Raw genomic sequence first — 19,738 nt, 5'->3', positions numbered from 1 at the left:
AAGATTGTGAGCTCACTAGGGACGGAGACAGTACCTGCATATAATGTAAGCTGCTTTGGATGTACCACAGAAAGGCTATATATCAAAATCCATGACCATTCATGGGGAGTGTGTGACGCAGTGATTAGAGCTACAGCCTCTGGCCCCTGAGGTTGTGGATTCAAATTCCATGATGCTTTTTGTGACCCTTAATCCCTCATTGCCCCGGGTACATTAGGTAGAGCAGTGTCCTGCAAACCTTCTTGAGCCGTGGCACACTAAACGTGATGGCTGCTGCTCGAGGCATTCGGAAGGGCGTGGATGTTGCCGCATGCGTGATGTCATCACGTCAACTACAAAGGCCCTCCAGACGGGCCCTGAGACACCAGAAAGGGGTGCGAGCAGGGAAGAGGGCTGGAGAGGAGAGGCACTGGCACCGTCTACAGGACGTGCCTCTTGCCACGAGAGACACGTCTTGTAGGCAGTCAGCTGGCGCCTCTCCTCCTCCCCAGTGTGCCGAGTACACCTGAAATTTCAGGAGGCGCTCAGTTTGCAATACACTAAGGTAGAGTGTGAGCCCACCAGGACAGACAGGAAAAATGCTTAAGTGTCTGAATGCAAACCACTTACGAGTATAAGTAGCCCATGAGAATTTGCTACAGGCTGCTATAGTTTTATGATTATGGCCCCTAAAATATATTAACCTTTTCCTATCGTAATAAATTTTACGTTACGCTGGTGAACCGCCTAGAACTCACTGGGTATGGCGGTATACAAAAATAAAGTTATTATTATTATTATTCTGAGCAATACAACACGTCAGGTGGAGAGAAAAGTCAGCATGGGGATACAAGGAATTATGGAAGGTGCCACTTGCTATGAGCCTCAGACCCGAGGGGAGGCAGCTCTTATGCTCCCCCCATAACCTCTCACAGGAGAAGAACTGCATGTCCCTCATTGTCTCTTGGGACCGAGACTTGCCTCTCAGATGCTTTCCTGAAATAAGACAGGCTGAGCTACTGACAAGAGGGAATAACTGTTCTTCCTCGAGATGCAGAACAGCTGCTCAGGGCTGTTACTCCAGAAAAAGAAAAGTAGTTTTGTTATCAGTGTCACTGTCAAGAGAGAGAGTCATTCAGACAAAGTTGCAAGTTTCAATGTGGTTTTTATTATCTGCAGGTTTGGGGAGTTGGGCTGACGCCCCGCCTCTGCGTGACATGTTTTTAAATGAAACAGGAGGGAATGACAAACGTGTACAAAGTCGGCAGTGACAGAATTAGTCGGCGGGGAGAGGAAATGACAAAAGGAAAGTTACACAAAACACAATCGTGACTTCAAAAACGGTGCAACTCATAAATTATATAAACATATCTTTGAAAAAGCAAAAGAGTCAAGGTTGCAGTTGTACATATTTGCACTGTGATTGATAAAATAAAAACAAAAAAAGAACACTTCATAAATATATTATTGCACAATTGATAAAAAGCAAGTGAAAAAAAAACAACAAGCTTTAACAGTGGGTTTGATAACAGAGAAACAAGATTTGCCCTGGTCAGTTCTGGACACTAATGAAAAGAGTGAGGAAGGAGGGTGCAAGGATCCTAGATTCAGACAAAGATTGCCGGGTGCAAAGTAGGCTCTCTCACCTTATAATATAGCTACTGAAAGGAAGTCAAGCTGAAATGGTGGGCTTAGGGAAGCTGCCAAAAGAAGGGTGGGCTCAAGGGAACACAAGGTGGTCTCTGTAAGAGAACAGGAATACCTGCTTCTTTCAGTTGAGGATTAATGATTTTGTATAGTCTTGGACCCTGTGCAGCTACACTCTAGTCCCTTAACCTAAAGTTGGCTACATTTACTTCCAGAACTGCTAGCTGCTTCTTTAACAATACACCACTGCCTCTCAGAGAGGGATGAAAACACCAATATCAAAGATTGAACCCCTTTATAAAATTCAAACAAAAGCTTCTAATAACTTATCTATGAAACTGACAGGAGTGGACCCAACAATTACTAGAAAGAACATGGAGGTAGTTTAAGGCCCACATGGTTAGGGGCACCACATCAGATGCACCTAGAATTTGCTGTCCATATATAAAAAGAAAGAGCCTTTTCTTTTCAAGCCTATGAAATATATCATCCTCAAAACCTGTTTTCAAACCAAATGAAAACTGCGATTAAGCCTCATGGCATGGCCAGTTACTACTAAAAGCCTCCAACTCAACTCATGGCTCACTGGAAGACCCACTTTGACAGCCATCGCTATAAACACAAGTTCTACTTAAACCAATCCTCAGGGTCCCCCCTTCTCAGCTAGTAAAGTTTTCAGGATGATCCTAATAAATCAATCTGCATGAGTGGGGAAAAAAAAGCACATAGAGACAAGGTGTGTTTTGGCACACAATGCCTACATCAGGTGGCAAAATTCCCCTTGGATAAATCAGACCAGGAATCCTCACGCTAAAATGTCAAATTCCTGAGTTTCACGCTGTTTGCCTTGGGACGCTTCAGGAATTTAATGCTTTAGCATGAGGATTGTTTTCTTTGAAATCATATTGTTTCCTGGTCTGATTTATCCAGAAGGAATTTTGACCTCTGATGCAGACGCTGTGCGCCAAAACATGGCTTGTGTTGGGTCAATAAAGATTTTTCTCTTTTCATTGAGACCCTTTGTGATTATTTTGGCTTTATGTTTGGTTTACTATGACCCTCTCCATGCTGAAATGTATTTACACAGAACCAGAGTGGAATTGTCCCAATCAGAATGGTGCGCACCAAAGAACGTGTCCTTCAACTCATCTGATCAATTCAAATGCCTTTATTCATCCAATGACCCGACATGCACATGTTTCGGCCTAACCGGCCTGCCTCAGGAGTCTTGTAAGTCTTCGACGGGTATATTGGAAAAAACGTACAATATATAAAGATACACGCACCCTCTAAACGCGGTTGCTAAATTTGAAGTCGTAAAGCAGTGGATGTCACTACGACCGTACTGCAACTGGAAAAAGGAGACGAGAATCATCACGGGGTTTAAATACAAGGCGGACGTGGACGTATTGACATCACTAGGTCAGCCATAGAAGCCACTTTCCCAAGTTTGAATACCAACCAGATAAAATGTTCCAATGGATGTGTTTTCCACTTTTTCAGCAGAGCAGATCCGATCCTCTCAGTACCTCTTCAGGTGTGGGGGAAAGAGTGAGTTTCCAGATCTGGAAACTCCAATACACCCGAAGACTCACAAGACTCCTGAGGCAGGCCGGTTAGGCCAAAACATGTGCATGTCGGGTCATTGAGTCATTGGATGAATTGATGAGACTTTGGATTGATCAGATGAGTTGAAGGACACGTTCTTTGGTGCGCACCATTCTGATTGGGACAATTCCACTCTGGTTCTGCGCTTTTGAGTTTGTGGTTTTGTTTCCCCTGTTTCATTTTTTGAAATGTATTTCCATATATTGAAGGCCTTGAATAAACATCCATTATTAGGGCAGAGGATCTCAATCCATTCCCTCAGGACACACCCATCCAAGCAGGTTTTCAGGATATCCACATGCTTCGACTCCTTTACATACACAGTACTACCTCATGCATTATTTACTGAAAATTTGCCTGGCTAGACGTTTCCCACTGCGTTAGAAATATTCTGAAAACCTGAATGGCTGGGGAGAGGGATAAGGACTGGAGTGAACACTACCGATATAAAAACAGCACATCTTCGATTTCAAATGATACTGCAGCTACAACTTCTAACTGGTTAAGTCCAGTAAATATCAAACTGCAGCCTAAGTGTCCAGTGTACTATGTAGATTTTCTTCATAGCGACAGGAAGTTTCAAGGTCAAACTTTGCCTGTTTATACCAGGATTCTGTGAGATGCCAAGAGCGCCTTCCAGTCCTTCCCTAGGTGACTATTTGGCAGTCGAAACTCTTCCGCAGAATGCCAATCCATTATACGCTCTCTTCCTTTCATTCTACCAACAATAGGCAGAATTTGACATCACAGTTTGAACAAAAGCAGGCTTCTGCTTGCCAAGCTCTTATTATAACAACTCTCATGATTCTCTAGTAAGCACAGGGCAGCAGAGATTCACTAACACAATTCCACCTTTAATTCTCTCCTGCTGTTTGTTAATAGCAAGTCGTCTGTGTGAAAAAAAAAACCCCAAAACCCAGACCAGGCCGTGATGCCACATCCTGATTTTGCCAGTCAGGGTAAATACATTTTAAAGTGGACACAAAAATACACCTTTATTATTCCAAATGGGTGAGAAACTACCTTAAATATGCTATTGGATTTCAAACAAAACAAAACATGATTTAAATTGTGCTCTTGTTTTCCAAAATATAAGTCCAGGATTCCTGAGAACGTCATACCCTAAAGGTACCAAAGAGCATGGATGCTCATGTCTGTCTTTAGTGGCCACGAATATGCCCATTTTATTAGTGACCAAAACCATGAAGATGGTCTTTGATGAATATTCCTTGTAGACATTGAGAACATCAGGTCTACGGGTAGCTCTTGAGGACCAGAGGACTACCATTAATCTAAAGCACATTGAGCTCCATATGGATAAATGTGGAAATGCAAGTCAACTTCAAAGACTGGGACAAATGAGAAAGGAGGGCCTTGTTTAGCTGTAAAGCTGCAAAATGTCAACATCTGCCACCAAAAGTATTAGGATTTAGCAATCAATGTTGTCAAGACTGCTTCAATAATTAAGAGGAGCATTGTCATCACTGGAAAAAAAATGCTTAATTAATAATACACTAAACTGATTTGTTTCAATCTGTGAATGGCTCTGCAGCAAGCTGGCTGTAATATAGCTTAAATTTCATACTGTAGTATAGTCACTTGTTTAATCATGACACTATGTACTACAAACATAGGGTAGCCCTGTCTGTGCACAGTAAGAGCCTGTTAGAGGGTCTTCTTGCAAAATTGCATTTTTTCTTATGACTCTTCTGCTTCTTTCTAAACTATTTCAGTTGGCCTCTTGGCCTCAAAAACATCTCAAGAGAGTTATATATATCATAACTGAAGGCTCAAATTAATGTCGTCGTCATCTGATTCTTAACAATTATTGACCCTGTCTATGAAGTAGAGATCTCTTTGCAGAGTGCTTAACTTATGCTGCAACTCTGACCATGTAAGGCATGTCTTTATTTCCTTAAACGCTACGCCCTGATATTCGACATTAACCCATGCGAGGTTGATGTTTAATAAAATTATTTATACGTCAAGTCTTATGCATGTACACTGCATCCTATCTTTCCTTTCTCTAGATTTTTCTTTTCTATCTTTCAGGAGCTGCAAATTCTTCTTAAAACAGCAGTACAAGCGTTAAAAAAAAATCTCTTGGCATTTTAAAACAAATTTGTTCAGATCTTCAGCTATAGGTAGAGAATGATGAGTTCCGTACTAGGAGCTACCACTCAAAACAATGGGCCTTGGAGTTCCTGTGAGCAAAGCCTTAGAAATCCTCGCCTCGGTGTATGGCAGTGGCTAAAAAGTAGACTAGAAAGCTAGGAATAAACAAAACGGGGGACATAATGATATCCTGTACCAATCCTTTCTGCAACTGCTATTGTGCACAGTTCTGGATGCCTCATCTCAAAAAAAGAAGCAGAATTAGAAAAGTTATAGAGAATGGCAATGAAAACGGTTGAAAAGCAGAAACAAAACTCCCTTATGAAAAAAAAAGACTCGGCACGGGAGCATTCTTTGGCCTAGAGAAAAGATAACTGATGGGATCAGATGGAGGTTTATAAAATGAGTGGGGCAGTTATTTATCTTTCACATAGCAGTAGGCCAAGAGGACATTTGTGAAACTAACCAGAGGCAAATTTAAAAACAATTGTAGAAAATTTTTTTTTCTCAGTAAACGTGAATTGAGCTATGGACTCTTTATGAGTTTACAGCTGCTTAGAAAATCAATCCTAGCCTTAAGTCTATCCACCTCCTGGCGTCTGGGAATGAGCAGCATCAAATGAGCTTTCCTCGTTGGGATCCGACAGGTATTCCAGGTGACCTGGACCAGCTATTTTCAGGGCCCTTAGGTCTGAACTAGCAAAGCACTTTTGTTCTTTGATTTCAAAAGCTCTCCCAACTTAGGACAATGCTGTAAACACTCAGTATGTATGGCTTAAGCACAAAAAAGGACATCTTTCTGAACAGCTAGTGTGATCATGCTAAAAGATGCAAATCTTTCATTCCCAAAAATGTGCAGGAGGTGGCCTAGATGTAAAACCAAAAGAAGAATTCGAGCCAAATCCCCAAACTCTCAGCAATCGAGTTGCTGCAGCTGTTTTTATAAAGTACAATTACAAACTGAAGTGATTTTGTTTATTAATTAACAAAACATTGAAGGGTAACTGATAGGCAGCCATTTTAAATGCGTACGAACAAATGCCTAGGTTTAAAATTCTTCAATATTCCACAGCAATTCATGGAGAGGAGGGCGAATGAATAATTTGTTTCCTCACGAGGACCTTATTTCTTGCTCTCTGTAGCTGTCGTAACTGAAATGACAATGTCCAGGCTTAACTTTAGCCTACATAGTTGTTAGCTTATATAAGGAACCTTTCTGCCAGGATTTGCTGGCAAGCAAGCCTGGACTCCTTTGGTTCTCTGCCAGCAACCTGGGCAGCAAAACTGAGAGGTGTTTTTGAGGCTGGTCCCTCTCCTTGCAGTGGATGACATCGCCAACCGAAAACAGGATGTCTTATTTGCATTCATTTCTAAAGGTCGCCATGATGTTTCCTGTTGGCTTGCTGTACTCTGGCAATTTACAGAGATTCCTTGCAGCTGAAAGAACTTTTAGAGAAATGATGGATTTGAGAGCATGAAGGGGGGCTATGCGTCCCTAATTCAAAGATGGATGTCCAAGACATTTTTTTTCTAAAACTAAAATAGTGGAGTAAAACTTTTGTCAAATTGCATATGCAGCTGACTTGCCCATATTAGCTTTCAATAGTACCCCGAGACTTTGAATCATTGCACTCTGCTTAGAATACAGCTTTCTGGTCTGCTCTAAATATGGTACATAAAACTTTTAAGCCTCAGTTGAAACAAATCATTGACACCACTAAATCCAAAACAGCAATGACTGCAGGGCTACGTACTCAATGCAATAAAACTCAAAATTAAAATACTGGAAAAACCTAGAAATTCACCCTCAACTCATCTATGGCATACAACTGGAGAGAAAAAGTCTGTAGAAAGACGGAAGGTGAAATAATTGTAACCGTCTAATTAACTCAACTGAAAAAAGGAAAATGCTCCTCCATACTAGAACCCCTCATGAATAATATAGGTCCCTATTACTCACGGGCTGCAAAGCTGAATTCTTTACCAGGTTTTATCTGGCATTTCAGAATACACTTGTTCTTTCCAGTAAAACATGAAAAAGAATGATCTAATGGACCGATGCAGGAAAGGTCCTAAGCTGAGCACACAAAGCTCCACCCAAATTTTGGAAAACAAGGCTCACATTGTACCCTTCGCCCAATTGTTATCTACGAAATATGGCATAATATGACAAAGACATTTTAGAATTTGATAGTAGATGCATTCTGCTCTGATCATGGCATCACTACTTATGGTCCTTATACCAGATGACACTGTTCATATGCTACAGAAAGGGTAGTAGATAAAACGGGAACAACTTTCAAATGCGATAAGAGGAGTAAAAAGCACAACAGAATTCAAAAAGCATGAACAAGCACAGAGGATTCTTGCAGAAGGAGTTGGGGCAAAGGAGGAGTTGTAAAGCTAGGTCTACAGTGCTAAAGCTGAAGTGAAAATGGACAGAGTACATGGGCCCTGTGGCTTTCATCTGCGGTCATATTCTGTTCTATTACTTAAAACCAGGCATATGCTCTTCTGTTTAAAGTCCTGACTCTATATTAGTTTAGAGACATCACTGTTTAAAGTCTGCTGAACCAAGAAACAATTGCTTTCTTTCATGCCTGTTGAAATGTAATAGCCAACTGAACGATCGCTCTTTCCTGCAGCTGGGAAGGTTTCATCTGGAAGTCAAAGTTAAAAATAGTTTATACATATGGCAAAAATCCCTGGCAACAGGGTTCTTTAGCTTATTAAGTTTACGCCTTCAGAACTGTCCTGTTATTTTTAACTTGTGGAGGAGGGAGATTAAGGCATGAGTGTTTATTTCCAAAGTCCAACCAACTGCAATTATGATATATATATTTTTTTTAATCTACACTCCCCTCTTCCCATCCACCCTTTTTCAGTTCTATTCATACTCTTCTGATTGGTTGAGGGCCTATGACGCAGAAAGGGCATTGCAGCATCTATGCTATGTTCTTCGCCTTATTGGAAATACAGATCTTGAGATGGTCTCATCTAAAAAACAAAACAAAACACAACAAAAACCCATCGTAAGCCAGACATTCCCAGCCAATTTAATTTTTAACTCTTTGGAGCCTGCCTCCTGAGCTACTGCTATCTGCTCATGTGTGTTTTGTCAGCGTGGAAACCTTATGGTGTGCAGCAGAGTTAAACCTAACTACAGTGTGACTTCAGAAATGAACTGGCAAGATTTCCCACTTCTTTTGACATGAATTTTAGCTAATTGTCTCTCTCTTGTGAAAGACAGAGGAAATACCCAAAGATCTCTGGATACGTGGAATCCTTCATCGCAACTTCTCTCAAAAACATCTGACAAAGAGATACAGGCGGGAGAGGCCTGATAAGGTTTCAGGGCAAAGGAAAAAAAGAGGAAAATTGTCTGCAGTCAAAATCAAAACAGGTGAAACAATCCCTCTTTGCCAACCCACCCGAATGTATCTTCCCTCAAAAGCCTTCAAACGCCAGAAAGCTCCCAACATCGCTCCTCCATTCCACAAAAGTAAAACAAATTGGCCAAGGGTTCGGCAGAATCCCTGAAACCATTCTTCTGGGTGCTGTGCTGGTGCAGGTGATAGCCAGAAGGGTCAAGGCAGGGGCTATTTGGAAAGTTTGCTAATGACACGGATCAGTGCCCCATTCTCATCCTTCAATCGCTGGTTATCTGCCTTCAGGTCCACTAGAACCTGGAAAACAGAGTAGAGGGAGGAATGTGAAAAAGGACATGCTAGAGTGTAGCCAAAAGCGGCAGAGACGCCAAATCAAAGATTATCACAACTACAACTAATCAGAAAAGGACTCCATACTTAGTGTGACCATATGGCTCCAGAAAAAAGGGGACGGACTGAGACATCCGGGTTTTACTTCCATTGAAAGCAACCAAGATGTCTCAATCTGTTCTCCTTACTTCCATTGCTTTCAATGGAAGTAAAACCCGGATGTCTCAATCCGTCCCCTTTTTTCTGGAGCCATATGGTCACACTATCCATACTTTACCCTCCCCCCCCCCCGGCTGGCCACATTCAGTAAGGGGAACACTGATTTATGAATGCATTCTTGGATCTATTTTGATCCTGAGATTTCAGATAACTGAATCAGCTGGACCCACATAATAACTTGCTCTCTTATCACCCATTTTAACATTATTTTTCCTAGCTAACTGATGTTATGTCCCAGTCCTGGAGAAATGCTGCACCAGAAAATATACAATATCTCTACTTGCAATACTTTTAGGTTTTCAATCCTATACTTATCAAAATAAAAATAACAAATACTATAAGAAATATAAGTTAGCTAAAAGGCACAAGTTATTTCTCAAAGATGTAACACAGTACAGCATCATTTATCTAAAGATCTATTAAACAAAACACTTATCGTAGTCCCTGGGCTGAAAAATTAGATTATCAGAGGGTTTGTGCACAGCAGGGATGTTGCTCTCAATTGAAAGCAGCCAAAGGAGACAAAGAAGTATTTCTAGCAGTGGAGAGCTCAGAAGAAAAGGGGACAAAGACGATAGATCTTCATCCTTATTCCTCTCCTCTTCCCAGCATTTGGCAGACGTGAGCCAGGCAAAGAATAAAAAAGAAGCTAATGATCCTTTCACTTGCAGTTAGAAAAATCAGAGAGATATGTGCCCTCGATTTGTTTGATAAGCGATGCTCGTCTCTTGATTAAGTTTAACTCCAGCAACAATATTATGCTGGACAAGAGGCAATCTACAATTAAGCACAGAATACCATGGATTATGAAGTATGTGACTCCATACCGAACCTCAGAATTTGTTACTCTTGGGGGACGACTTTGCAAAAATTTCAAAATTCTGCATACATTTTGTAATTTTCTTGTGCAGTATTCCTCCATTCCTTCTAGCATCTCCCCCCCAAATGCATACATTCCCCAATCACTTTTTTCTAGTCTTCCACATACATTATCTAACTTATTCCAGCTCCCTCCACCTTAGCATTCTCAAATTATCTGCCTTGCTTTAGTTTCCCCCCCCATGGCATGCAGCACCCCCATCCACCTTGCTTCAGCTCCCTCCCGCTCATGATCTACACAAACACATGTGCCTTTCTGTAGCCCTTCTCACAGCACACCTCTTTATCCACCTTTTTCCAGCACCTCTAACACACATCATCCAGTTTTTTCTCAGCCCTGTCCCTATGTTCCTTCTACTCATTTTTCCAGCTCCCCCACACACACTCCATCCCATTTTTCCATTTACCTCCTCCCTGCCTGCCTACCTGCACCTGAACCCCTACAGCCACATCGGGCTGCTTCCTCCTCCTCTTCCGTCTTGGGCCCAACTGTTCCTTTGAGCTGCACAGATTAAAGGAACCATTGGGGACCAAGGCACCAGAGAAGGCGGAAGCAGCTCGATGTGTGGCTGAGCAGCTACTATCTCTTGCCGCACTGTATGGAGTGATGCAAGTGCAGATAAGACAGGAGGAGGAAGAGGGGCAGCCAGCTGGAAATGGAACATATTCAGCAGAATTCTGCCCAAATGCTGCTGAATGAATATCCCCAAGAATAACTTGTGTTAATGAGGGCAATCAAGATTCACTTCCATCCCCAACCCCCATTCACAAAAAATTCAGATTCAGAGTAACTATAACCACACCACTGGTTGGCCAGATGTACATATGACCAATGGATCAATTTATGTAGACCACTGAGAATTGTAGCATTTTACAATCTTTGTAGATTATTGAATCATAGCATTGTAAACTGCTTAATACTGATGTCATAGCGGTACATCAAGAGCAATCAATCAATAAAAATGCAAACATTGCATTTTACTATGCACCACACCCTACTATGCCTCCTTCTTCTACCAATGAATCAAGTGTAAAACCAAATTCTGCCCTCTACCTTGCCAACTCGGACTGGTTGTCTTAATGTGCTATACTGTGGTAAGGTTTGAAGACTGAGATCGACCTGCTTCTTTGAGAAGTGCACCATTCTCTTCATTTTGAAATATAATTGCTGCTGAAAGTGGCTTACCCCTCATGCTGTAATGGACTTATCACATGCACTAGTCATTATTTTCAAACAAAAATAGCCCGTCAAGAACTCCATATTTGTAACCCGGCCCTATTTTTAGATGCATTTTTCTGTGTGCCTTTCTGTCCATATGTAGGTTGGAAACCATGGTTAGTGCAGTGAGAACCTGGGGAACTGGGTTTGATTCCCACTACAGCTCCTTGTAAGTCACTTAACCATCCTTTTTCCTCAGGTTAAAAAAAAAACTTAGATTGTGAGCTCATAAAGGAGACAGAAAGTTCCCCCATATAATAAATGTAAACTGTTTTGGTTGCACCACAGAAAAGCGGTATGCAACATGAATCCCTGACACACACAAAATTTAGGCAGTACTTCCTCTTTTTTGAATTTCTCCCATCCTGTAGTTAAGTCCTACTTTCTTGTATTGGTCCATACTCACTTCCAGTCTACCAAAGACCCTCATACACTATGAGGGAAAGCATATATCAGCCACTGCTCTGTTACCTCAAATATAATGTATCTGTTTAAAATCAAAATAATGGTTTACAGCGCTTACTTTCAGCTCTTCTTCCAGCTCTGAAATTCTCCTCTGCAGAATCACCTTTTCCTACAGAAAGAAGGGAATATATTGTCATAAGAACATAAGAATTGCCACTGCTGAGTCAGACCAGACCAGGTCTATCACGCGGCGGCCCTCTGGTCTAAGACCAGCACCCTAACTGAGACTAGCCCCTATAACAGCCTCCGGAAGAGCATTCCAGCTTTCTACCACTCTCTGGGTAAAGAAGAACTTCCTTACTTTTGTACGGAATCTATCCCCTTTCAACTTTAGAGTGCCCTCTTGTTCTCCCTACCTTGTCATTGCATTTCAGATTACTCAGAAAAAATGGATTAATCAGTGGCCAAGATATATTCAAAGAGTGCAGCATGTCTCAGTCTGCAGGCGAATCAAAATAGGTTTAGCAGCTTCTTACATGAACAGGTGTATCTAGTCAGCCAAATTATACATCAGCATCTCCATCTGGATGGTTAGTGACAGGATTTAGAATATAATAAGGCAATCCTTGCAGATATCTGACACCAACTCAGAAATGGTATCACCTAAAACTCATTTGTTAAACTTGGCTTCTGCCTATTTGATTGGACTAATATGACAACTATAATCGACTGATTAGAAAAGATGACTCCTCCTTTCTAACACTTACCTTTTTCTCTGTTTCTAACAAGACTGATTTATCGACAATTCTTTCGTGTCGCTGTGAAAGAAGTACACAGAAGCATTTGTCAAAGTTTAAGTACATAGGGAAAGAACAGAAAAATACGCAGCATGGGGAAGGATGTAGTGTTTCACCTGTTCTTCTGTAGTCGGACAGATGATGTCACTAAATCTGATTACTGTAATTTTTGGCTCAATCATATTTAATCCTTTGTTATCATTGTCGTCTCCCATAACAAAATCTGCAGGTTGATAGTATTGTAAAGGTTCTAGGCTCACTGTGCACACTTGCTTTGCTGTAGCCTAATTCAGTGTTCTTCAACCACCGGTCCATGGACCAGTGCCGGTCCACAGGGCCAGCACGTGCATCAGGCCCAAAATAGTGTTCTTCAACCACTGGTCCACGGTGCGATCGATACGGTGTTATCTTCGAGCCAGCTCCCTCTTCCTAACTGATTCAGTGCACAAAGCCACGGGCAGCGGCTCCTACGGGCATCCTGCGCCTGAACCGGAAGCCTTCTCTCCAGATGAGGCACGGGACGTGCAAGGTGCAATTAATACTATTATGGGGGCGGGGTCTGGGGTGGAGATTGGGTAGGGTCTGGCCCACAATTTAGCCCAGTGTTCTTCAACCGCCGGTCCACGGACCGATGCCGGTCCACAAAATAATTCTTTTATTTCTGCCGGTCCATAGGTGTAAAAAGGTTAAAAAACACTGGCCTAATTCACCAGATAGGGATTTAGAGGAATGTACTAGCAAATCAGAAACTACCTCTGAGCTAAAAGCACTTTTTCCCCATCTGCGTTAGCCAGATTTTTTTTGTATTTCTCTCCCCTTATTCAGCTATTTTCCTACACAAGGCCAAGAACTAGACATATGATTATGTCCAAAGAAACAGACTTTGAACCAGCAATGGCTGAAGCCTGAAGGGTGGAGGCTATAACTTTAGTAATATTCATTCAATATTTTTGTATCACATCTTTCATTTCACTCATTACTGCTCACTTACCTGAGAAGCTTTTTCCAATTCAACTTTGGTTTGTGTAACCAGTATTTGTGTCTCCTCTAACTGAGTCCGTATCCGACCATTGTCCCTCATCAGATCTTCATACATCTAATAAACAGAGTAGGATAAATTAGTCCAACAAAGAAGGAGAAATTAGGGCTTACCTGCTAATTTTCTTTCCTTTACACCCCTCTAAACCAGACAAGATGATGATACTTGAGATAAAGAGACAGCAAAAACAAAGATGGGTTCCTCATTCCTAGTGGATTCTCTATATGATCTGCTCAGAATACGGCCCTGGTGGTAGTTGCCCAGAGAGCTCTTTAGTTACACAGCTGGGCTGAAGATGCAGCTTCTAAGTCTAAATTCTGCTCCCTTCCTTTCCAGATATCAGTGTTCTTCAGAGAAGAGCTAGATGTTGATAAATGGTTCCCAGAGGATAAGTCCAAGGGGCTAGAGCAGGGCTGCCCAAGTCCGGTCCTCGAGATCTACTGGTAGGCCAGGTTTTCAGGATATCCACAATGAATATGCATGCGAGAGATTTCCCTGCACTGCCTTCTTGATATGCAAATCTCTCTCATGCATGTTCATTATGTGCTAAAAGATTCAGCCTACTAATGACCATTGAAGGAATCCATAGAAGAGGACCTGAGTCAGCCAGGGCTGGAACAAAGTGTCTATGCTCTCCAACACTGCTTCTTGCCTTCAACTGTAAAACTGGGGCACTTGCACATTGACTGCCATAATCATGAGATCCATTGCTGGAAGACCCCAAGTAACTATTGTGGTGAAGCCCTCTTGGGTCAAACTCTACTCTGCAGGATCCATTGTCCATGCCTGCCAATTGCACCACTGAGCAGACCATTAGATGAACCTCCACCTAGGATACAAGGCCAGACGCTTCCATTGACACTAGATCACTCTTCGTAACACCACAATTCACATAAGCCACATTCTTGGAGAGTATTCTCACCACTTTTCCTTCTAGGATCTGTTTAAAGGACTCCAGGACAAGGCAAATCACTTGAGTTTCCAAGGCTGTCCAGTGTCCCATAACAAGAAAGTGAGCTCTCCAGCCTTTGAGACTTGTGTCTGTACTCACCACTGTCCACAGCAAAGGTTTGAGGCTCATGTCCTGCTGAAAGTATACTGCACTGAGCCATCACCAAAGGCTCTGCCTTGTTTCTCCCCACAGGGGAAAGCACATCTTCAGATCTTACTGCAGGGAAGAGCACTGTAACAACAGACCCTGTTGCACTGGACATATATGCACCCTGGCCCACTGCATGTCCACCATGAACCCCAAGAGCTGAAGGTAATTCCTGGCTCAAGAGGCTCTTGTAGATAAAATATTGTACACTGCCAATCCGAGAATCCAATCAAAACCCAAAATACTCCAGGGACTGCGTCAGAGTAAGACAACTCTCAGCAGGATTTACCACCTAACCAAGGTGCTCCAGAAAGCTCAAAATCCATCCCCTTTTAATTTTAGAGAGTGCCCTCTCGTTCTCTCTACCTTGGAGAGGGTGAACAACCTGTCTTTATCTACTAAGTCTATTCCCTTCATTACCTTGAATGTTTCGATCATGTTTCCTCTCAGTCTCAGTCTCCTCTTTTCAAGGGAGAAGAGGCCCAGTTTCTCTAATCTCTCACTGTACAGCAACTCCTCCAGCCCCTTAACCATTTTAGTCGCTCTTCTCTGGACCCTTTTGAGTAGTACAATGTTCTTCTTCATGTACGGCGACCATTGCTGGATGCAGTATTCCAGGTGGGGGGCGTACCATGGCCCAGTACAGTGGCATGATAACCTTCTCTGATCTGTTTGTGATCCCCTTCTTAATCATTCCTAGAATTCTGTTTGCTCTTTTCGACGCCGCACAGAAGGCTTCATTGACTTGTCTACCAGTACTCCCAAGTCTCTTTCCTGGAGAGTCTCTCCGAGTACTGCACCGGACATCCTGTATTCGTGTATAAGATTTTTGTTACCGACATGCATCACCTTGCACTTATCCATGTTAAACCTCATTTGCCATGTCGCGGCCCATTCCTCGAGCGTGTTTATGTCACATTGCAGGTCTTCGCAATCCTTCTGTGTCTTCACTATCCTGAATAACTTGATAAAAAGTTTATAAAAATGTTGAAGAGCACAGGCCCTGCGACACTCCACTCGTGATGCTTTTCCAGTCCGAGAAGATGGCAGGCTTTGAAGACAAGACAAAGCAGCTTAAATTCAATACGCTTGCTTATTGGCAGTAAGTGCAATTCAAAATGTACTGACGTAATGTGGTCAGTCCTGCATGTGACTGTTAGAAGTCTGGCTGCAATGTTTTGGATTAGCTATAAGCAGGAGAGGTTAGCTATGTTTGACCTTAAAAATAATGTGTTTCAGTAATCTAGTCGACTAGTAATAAAAGCATGAATTAGTTTTGCTAGATTATCTGCATTCAGCACAGATAATGGCTACTGTGGATGGGCTGACTAGATGGGCCATTTGGCTTTATCTGCCGTCATGTTTCTAATTGCTGCAGTAGTCTTAGATGGCAGAAACACATTTTTACTACGTGGTTTATTTGAGGTCTGAAGCTTAGCTCAGAGTTGCAGCGTACTCCCAGTGTCAGGATTTCGGGCATAAGTTGGATGGGTTTGCAAGCGGGTTCTGGAAGTTTACATAGCGCGGGTTTATCTGCATTTACAATTAGACTGTTATCTGCTAGCCAGATGTTAAGATCCAACAACTTCCTCTTGATTGTTACCCATAAATATTAACAGCTGTATATCATTTGCAAAGATGTGGAATTTGATGTTCCAGGATTCTAATAATTTCGCTAAAGGGACCAGATACAAGTTGAAGAGAGTTGGTGATAATAAGGACCCATGGGGAGCTCCCAATTTGACATGTCTATTTTCCGACCTTTCATTGTTCCAGTGAACTGAACAGGAACAATTAGTGAAGAAGAAAACCATTGTAAGACAATGGAATTCAAACCAAAGCCCTTAAGTCTTTGCAGGAGTTCAGATGTGAGACTATATGAAAAGCTGCAGAGAAGTCAAGTTGGATCCATAAATCGTTAAAGCACAATTCAGCTTTGCAGAGGAGGACTTTGTGACATCACTATCACTACCTACTCTGCTGCTACTATAACAAAATGGACACTTGTAGCCACAGCAGAAAGCCCAATTCAAAGTAAGCCAATTACATTTCACTGGGGTTTAAAGCTGGTCTTTCAGTACGGGAAGTATTTTATCTAAACCAGTGGTCTTCATTAATTTTTAAGCTGGAACTTTTAGTTTTAATGAGCTGAAGGAGAACCATCAAATATCTTCCCAGATGGGGCCACAATACTGTTAACCAGTGTGTGTCAATGATATCCATCCCCAACAGTCTATCTTCATTGGGGAGTGGGGAGGGGTATCTTCAAGGTTCTGAGCATTTTCTTATGCATTCTATTTTGTTTGAAAATGTTTTGTCCTTTCAGTGTGCAGCTCTTTCCCCCATCCCAGGGGTGTAGCCAGAAGCTAATTTATAGTGGTGAGGGGGTGGGGCCTAAGGGTGGCCAAGCATTTCCTCTCAGTTCCATCTTCCCTCCCTGCTACCACTATTGCTGCCCCGCCCCCAATCATACCTTTGCTTGCAGGGATGGGCTGACTGTATAGGCAATTTGGCCATTGTCTGCCATCATGTTTCTATGATGAAGCCCAAGCCCGTATGGCCTGAGTAGCAAAAATCAGGCTGCTCCTGCCTCTGATCTCTAGTACTTCTGAGCATGCTCAGTTTATATATGAACTGAGTATGCACAAGTGCCGCATCAACCACCAGAGCTTCCTGCTATTCAAGAAGTGCAGGCTGATCTCCGGCAGGGGAACCGTTTGGCTAGCGGGACTTGAACACCTCCGCCAGCCAAAGGGCGCCCTCTGGCTGCCATAGTGTTAGAGAATACCCGAGTCCAACTTGCCACTGCCCCATCCGTTTTCACATTTCTGTCCCAAACCTGGGTAAAGAAGTAGAGTTAAAGAAAAAAAAGTCCAATGGGGCCACCATTAGCTCCCAGGCCTTGTACACAGACCTAGATGGACAAACAGATGCACTAAAATGGGAGCTTCCTTTAATCACAACAATCAACATATTGCCAAAATCTCTTTTTAACGGCTCACTTACCTTTTTAAAGTCTTTTTTATCTCCATCTTTTACTTCTAAGGATGAGGAAATAGTACCCGTGGATCGTGTTTCTCCTCTTCTGGTCAGAACATGGTCATTGGATATAGACTCTCCTCTAAAGAAACAATGGTTTCAATTTCAGATACTCATTTTGAATTTCCTCTACCTAGTTACTCCTAATCCCTGTGATCAAGTCCATTCTCAGATTACTGTTCTTTTCCAGAATCCAGGTTGTCCAAGATCTGAAGGACCTCAGTAAGTTGCACTTTTTTCTTGATACTTTAAGACCGACAACCCTCTACCTTTAGCAGCCACACAATAAGTGCCTACTTTCATCTCTAACAGGGAGGATAGACCATGGTAGAGGTTCTGTAGAGATTCTATGAGAAATTAAAGATTTGGCATTGTAATGCTAGTGAAAGGTCAGACTCACAATGCTTGAAAAACAAACACTCAAATCTTTAAAATTTTGATTATGTAAAATATAACCATAAGTAAAAGGTAAAAACCATTCAATTAGAATCAATAAAATTGGTCAATGGGCCTCACGTCAGATTAAATAATTTATTACCCCTTTGCTCAAAAATCATTTTCTCGTATCTATAACACAAGCATAACGGTAGGGGGTGGAAGGGAGAAGATTACCGTATTTTCACACATATAACACGCGCGTTATACACGGTTTTTACAAACCGTGCATAATCTTGTGCGTTATACGCGTGAGCGCGTTTTACAAATTTTTTTTTACATAGTTCCCCCCCGCAGGACTGCTCGCACCCCCACCCCGAAGGACCGCTCGCACGCACCCGCACCCCCACGGACCGCTCTGACGTCAGAGAAAGGGTGGTACCGCCGGAAGACGAAGCAGCGCAGACGCAGGGCTCACAGAAGGGCCGGGACCGCCAAGAGGAAGCAGCAGGACACCGGTAGGAGCTTCTACATGATGAGGGGGGGGGTTCGGGAGGCTGTGGGGGTGCGAGCGGTCCTTCAGGGTGGGGGTGTTTTGTAAGTATTAATGTTTGATTATTTTGAATACATTGAAATCGGGGGGGGGGGTGAAAATGATTCTTAAGTATTTTATTGTTTGATGTAAGTGCTGTTTTTCAAATAATTTGAAAATGAATTCTTGTATATACTGTTTTTGGTTTGAAAATGAATAAAGATATATTTTAAAAAAAAAAATTTGGATTATGTTTTTATTGAAGTGGAGGAGTGGCCTAGTGGTTAGAGCAGCTGCCTCGGCACCCTGAGACTGTGAGTTCAATTCCAGTACAGCTCCTTGCGACTCTGGGCAAGTCACTTAACATTTCATTGACCCAAGTACAAAACAAGACCCTATCTAAAATATGGAAACCGTTTTGAAGGCCTGTCCTCCCTCACTTGAAGGCCTGCATCCCCCCCCCCCGAAGGCTTGCCTGCCTGTCCCACCCTTGAAGGCCTGTCCCCTTCCTTAAAGGCCTGCCTCCCACCCCTGAAGGCCTGCCTCCCACCCCTGAAGGCCTGCCTCCCACCCCTGAAGGCCTGTCTGTCCCCCCTGAAAGCCTGTGTCACCATCCCTGAAGACATGTCCCTGCCACTCCCTTGAAGGCCTGTTCCCCCCCTTGAAGGACTGCATGCCCCCCCTGAAGGCCTGCCTGTCTGTCCCCCCTGAAGGCCTGTCCCCCCCACTCCTCCCCCCCCAAAGGACTGCTCACTCCCCCGCCCCCCAGGAAAGCCTGCGTGTTCCCCCTGGCCTCCCACTGGTGTCCGGCTTCCCCCCTAGCCTCCCCGCATCGTTTACCTTATAGGATCAGCCTGCAGAGAAGATCGCGGTGCTAGCGATCTTTGTAAACTGCTTCGGAGCTGTTTCCTCTGCCACGGTCCTGCCCCTCCTCCGACGTCAGAGGCAGGATTGCGGCGGAGGAAACAGCTCTGAAGCAGTTTGCAAAGATTGTTAGCACCGCAATCTTCTCTGTAGGCTGCTCCTACAACAGTGCGGGGAGGCCAGGGGGAAGCCGGACACCAGGG

The 19,738-nt window shown here is 42.9% G+C and overlaps 1 protein-coding gene across 4 annotated transcripts in view; it reads right to left on the bottom strand.

Annotated features, from left to right (window-relative positions):
- Window positions 1-1,124: 1,124 nt before the first annotated feature.
- The window catches only part of LOC117352014 (protein phosphatase 1 regulatory subunit 12A-like), a 127,764-nt gene continuing 109,150 nt past the window's right edge, over window positions 1,125-19,738 (bottom strand). For all 4 annotated transcript variants that reach the window (XM_033927980.1, XM_033927981.1, XM_033927979.1 and 1 more), the window contains 5 exons: window positions 17,732-17,846; window positions 13,579-13,683; window positions 12,558-12,608; window positions 11,909-11,959; window positions 1,125-9,035 (listed from right to left, as the gene is read on the bottom strand). In XM_033927980.1, the coding sequence (XP_033783871.1) occupies window positions 8,949-9,035; window positions 11,909-11,959; window positions 12,558-12,608; window positions 13,579-13,683; window positions 17,732-17,846 (409 nt within the window). In that variant the 3' untranslated portion in view covers window positions 1,125-8,948. The remainder of the gene's footprint in view (window positions 9,036-11,908; window positions 11,960-12,557; window positions 12,609-13,578; window positions 13,684-17,731; window positions 17,847-19,738) is intronic.

The sequence above is a fragment of the Geotrypetes seraphini genome, chromosome 19 (genome assembly GCF_902459505.1).
Source record: "Geotrypetes seraphini chromosome 19, aGeoSer1.1, whole genome shotgun sequence".
Taxonomy (NCBI): Eukaryota; Metazoa; Chordata; class Amphibia; order Gymnophiona; family Dermophiidae; genus Geotrypetes; species Geotrypetes seraphini.
This window is presented reverse-complemented; position numbering and strand designations above follow the sequence as displayed.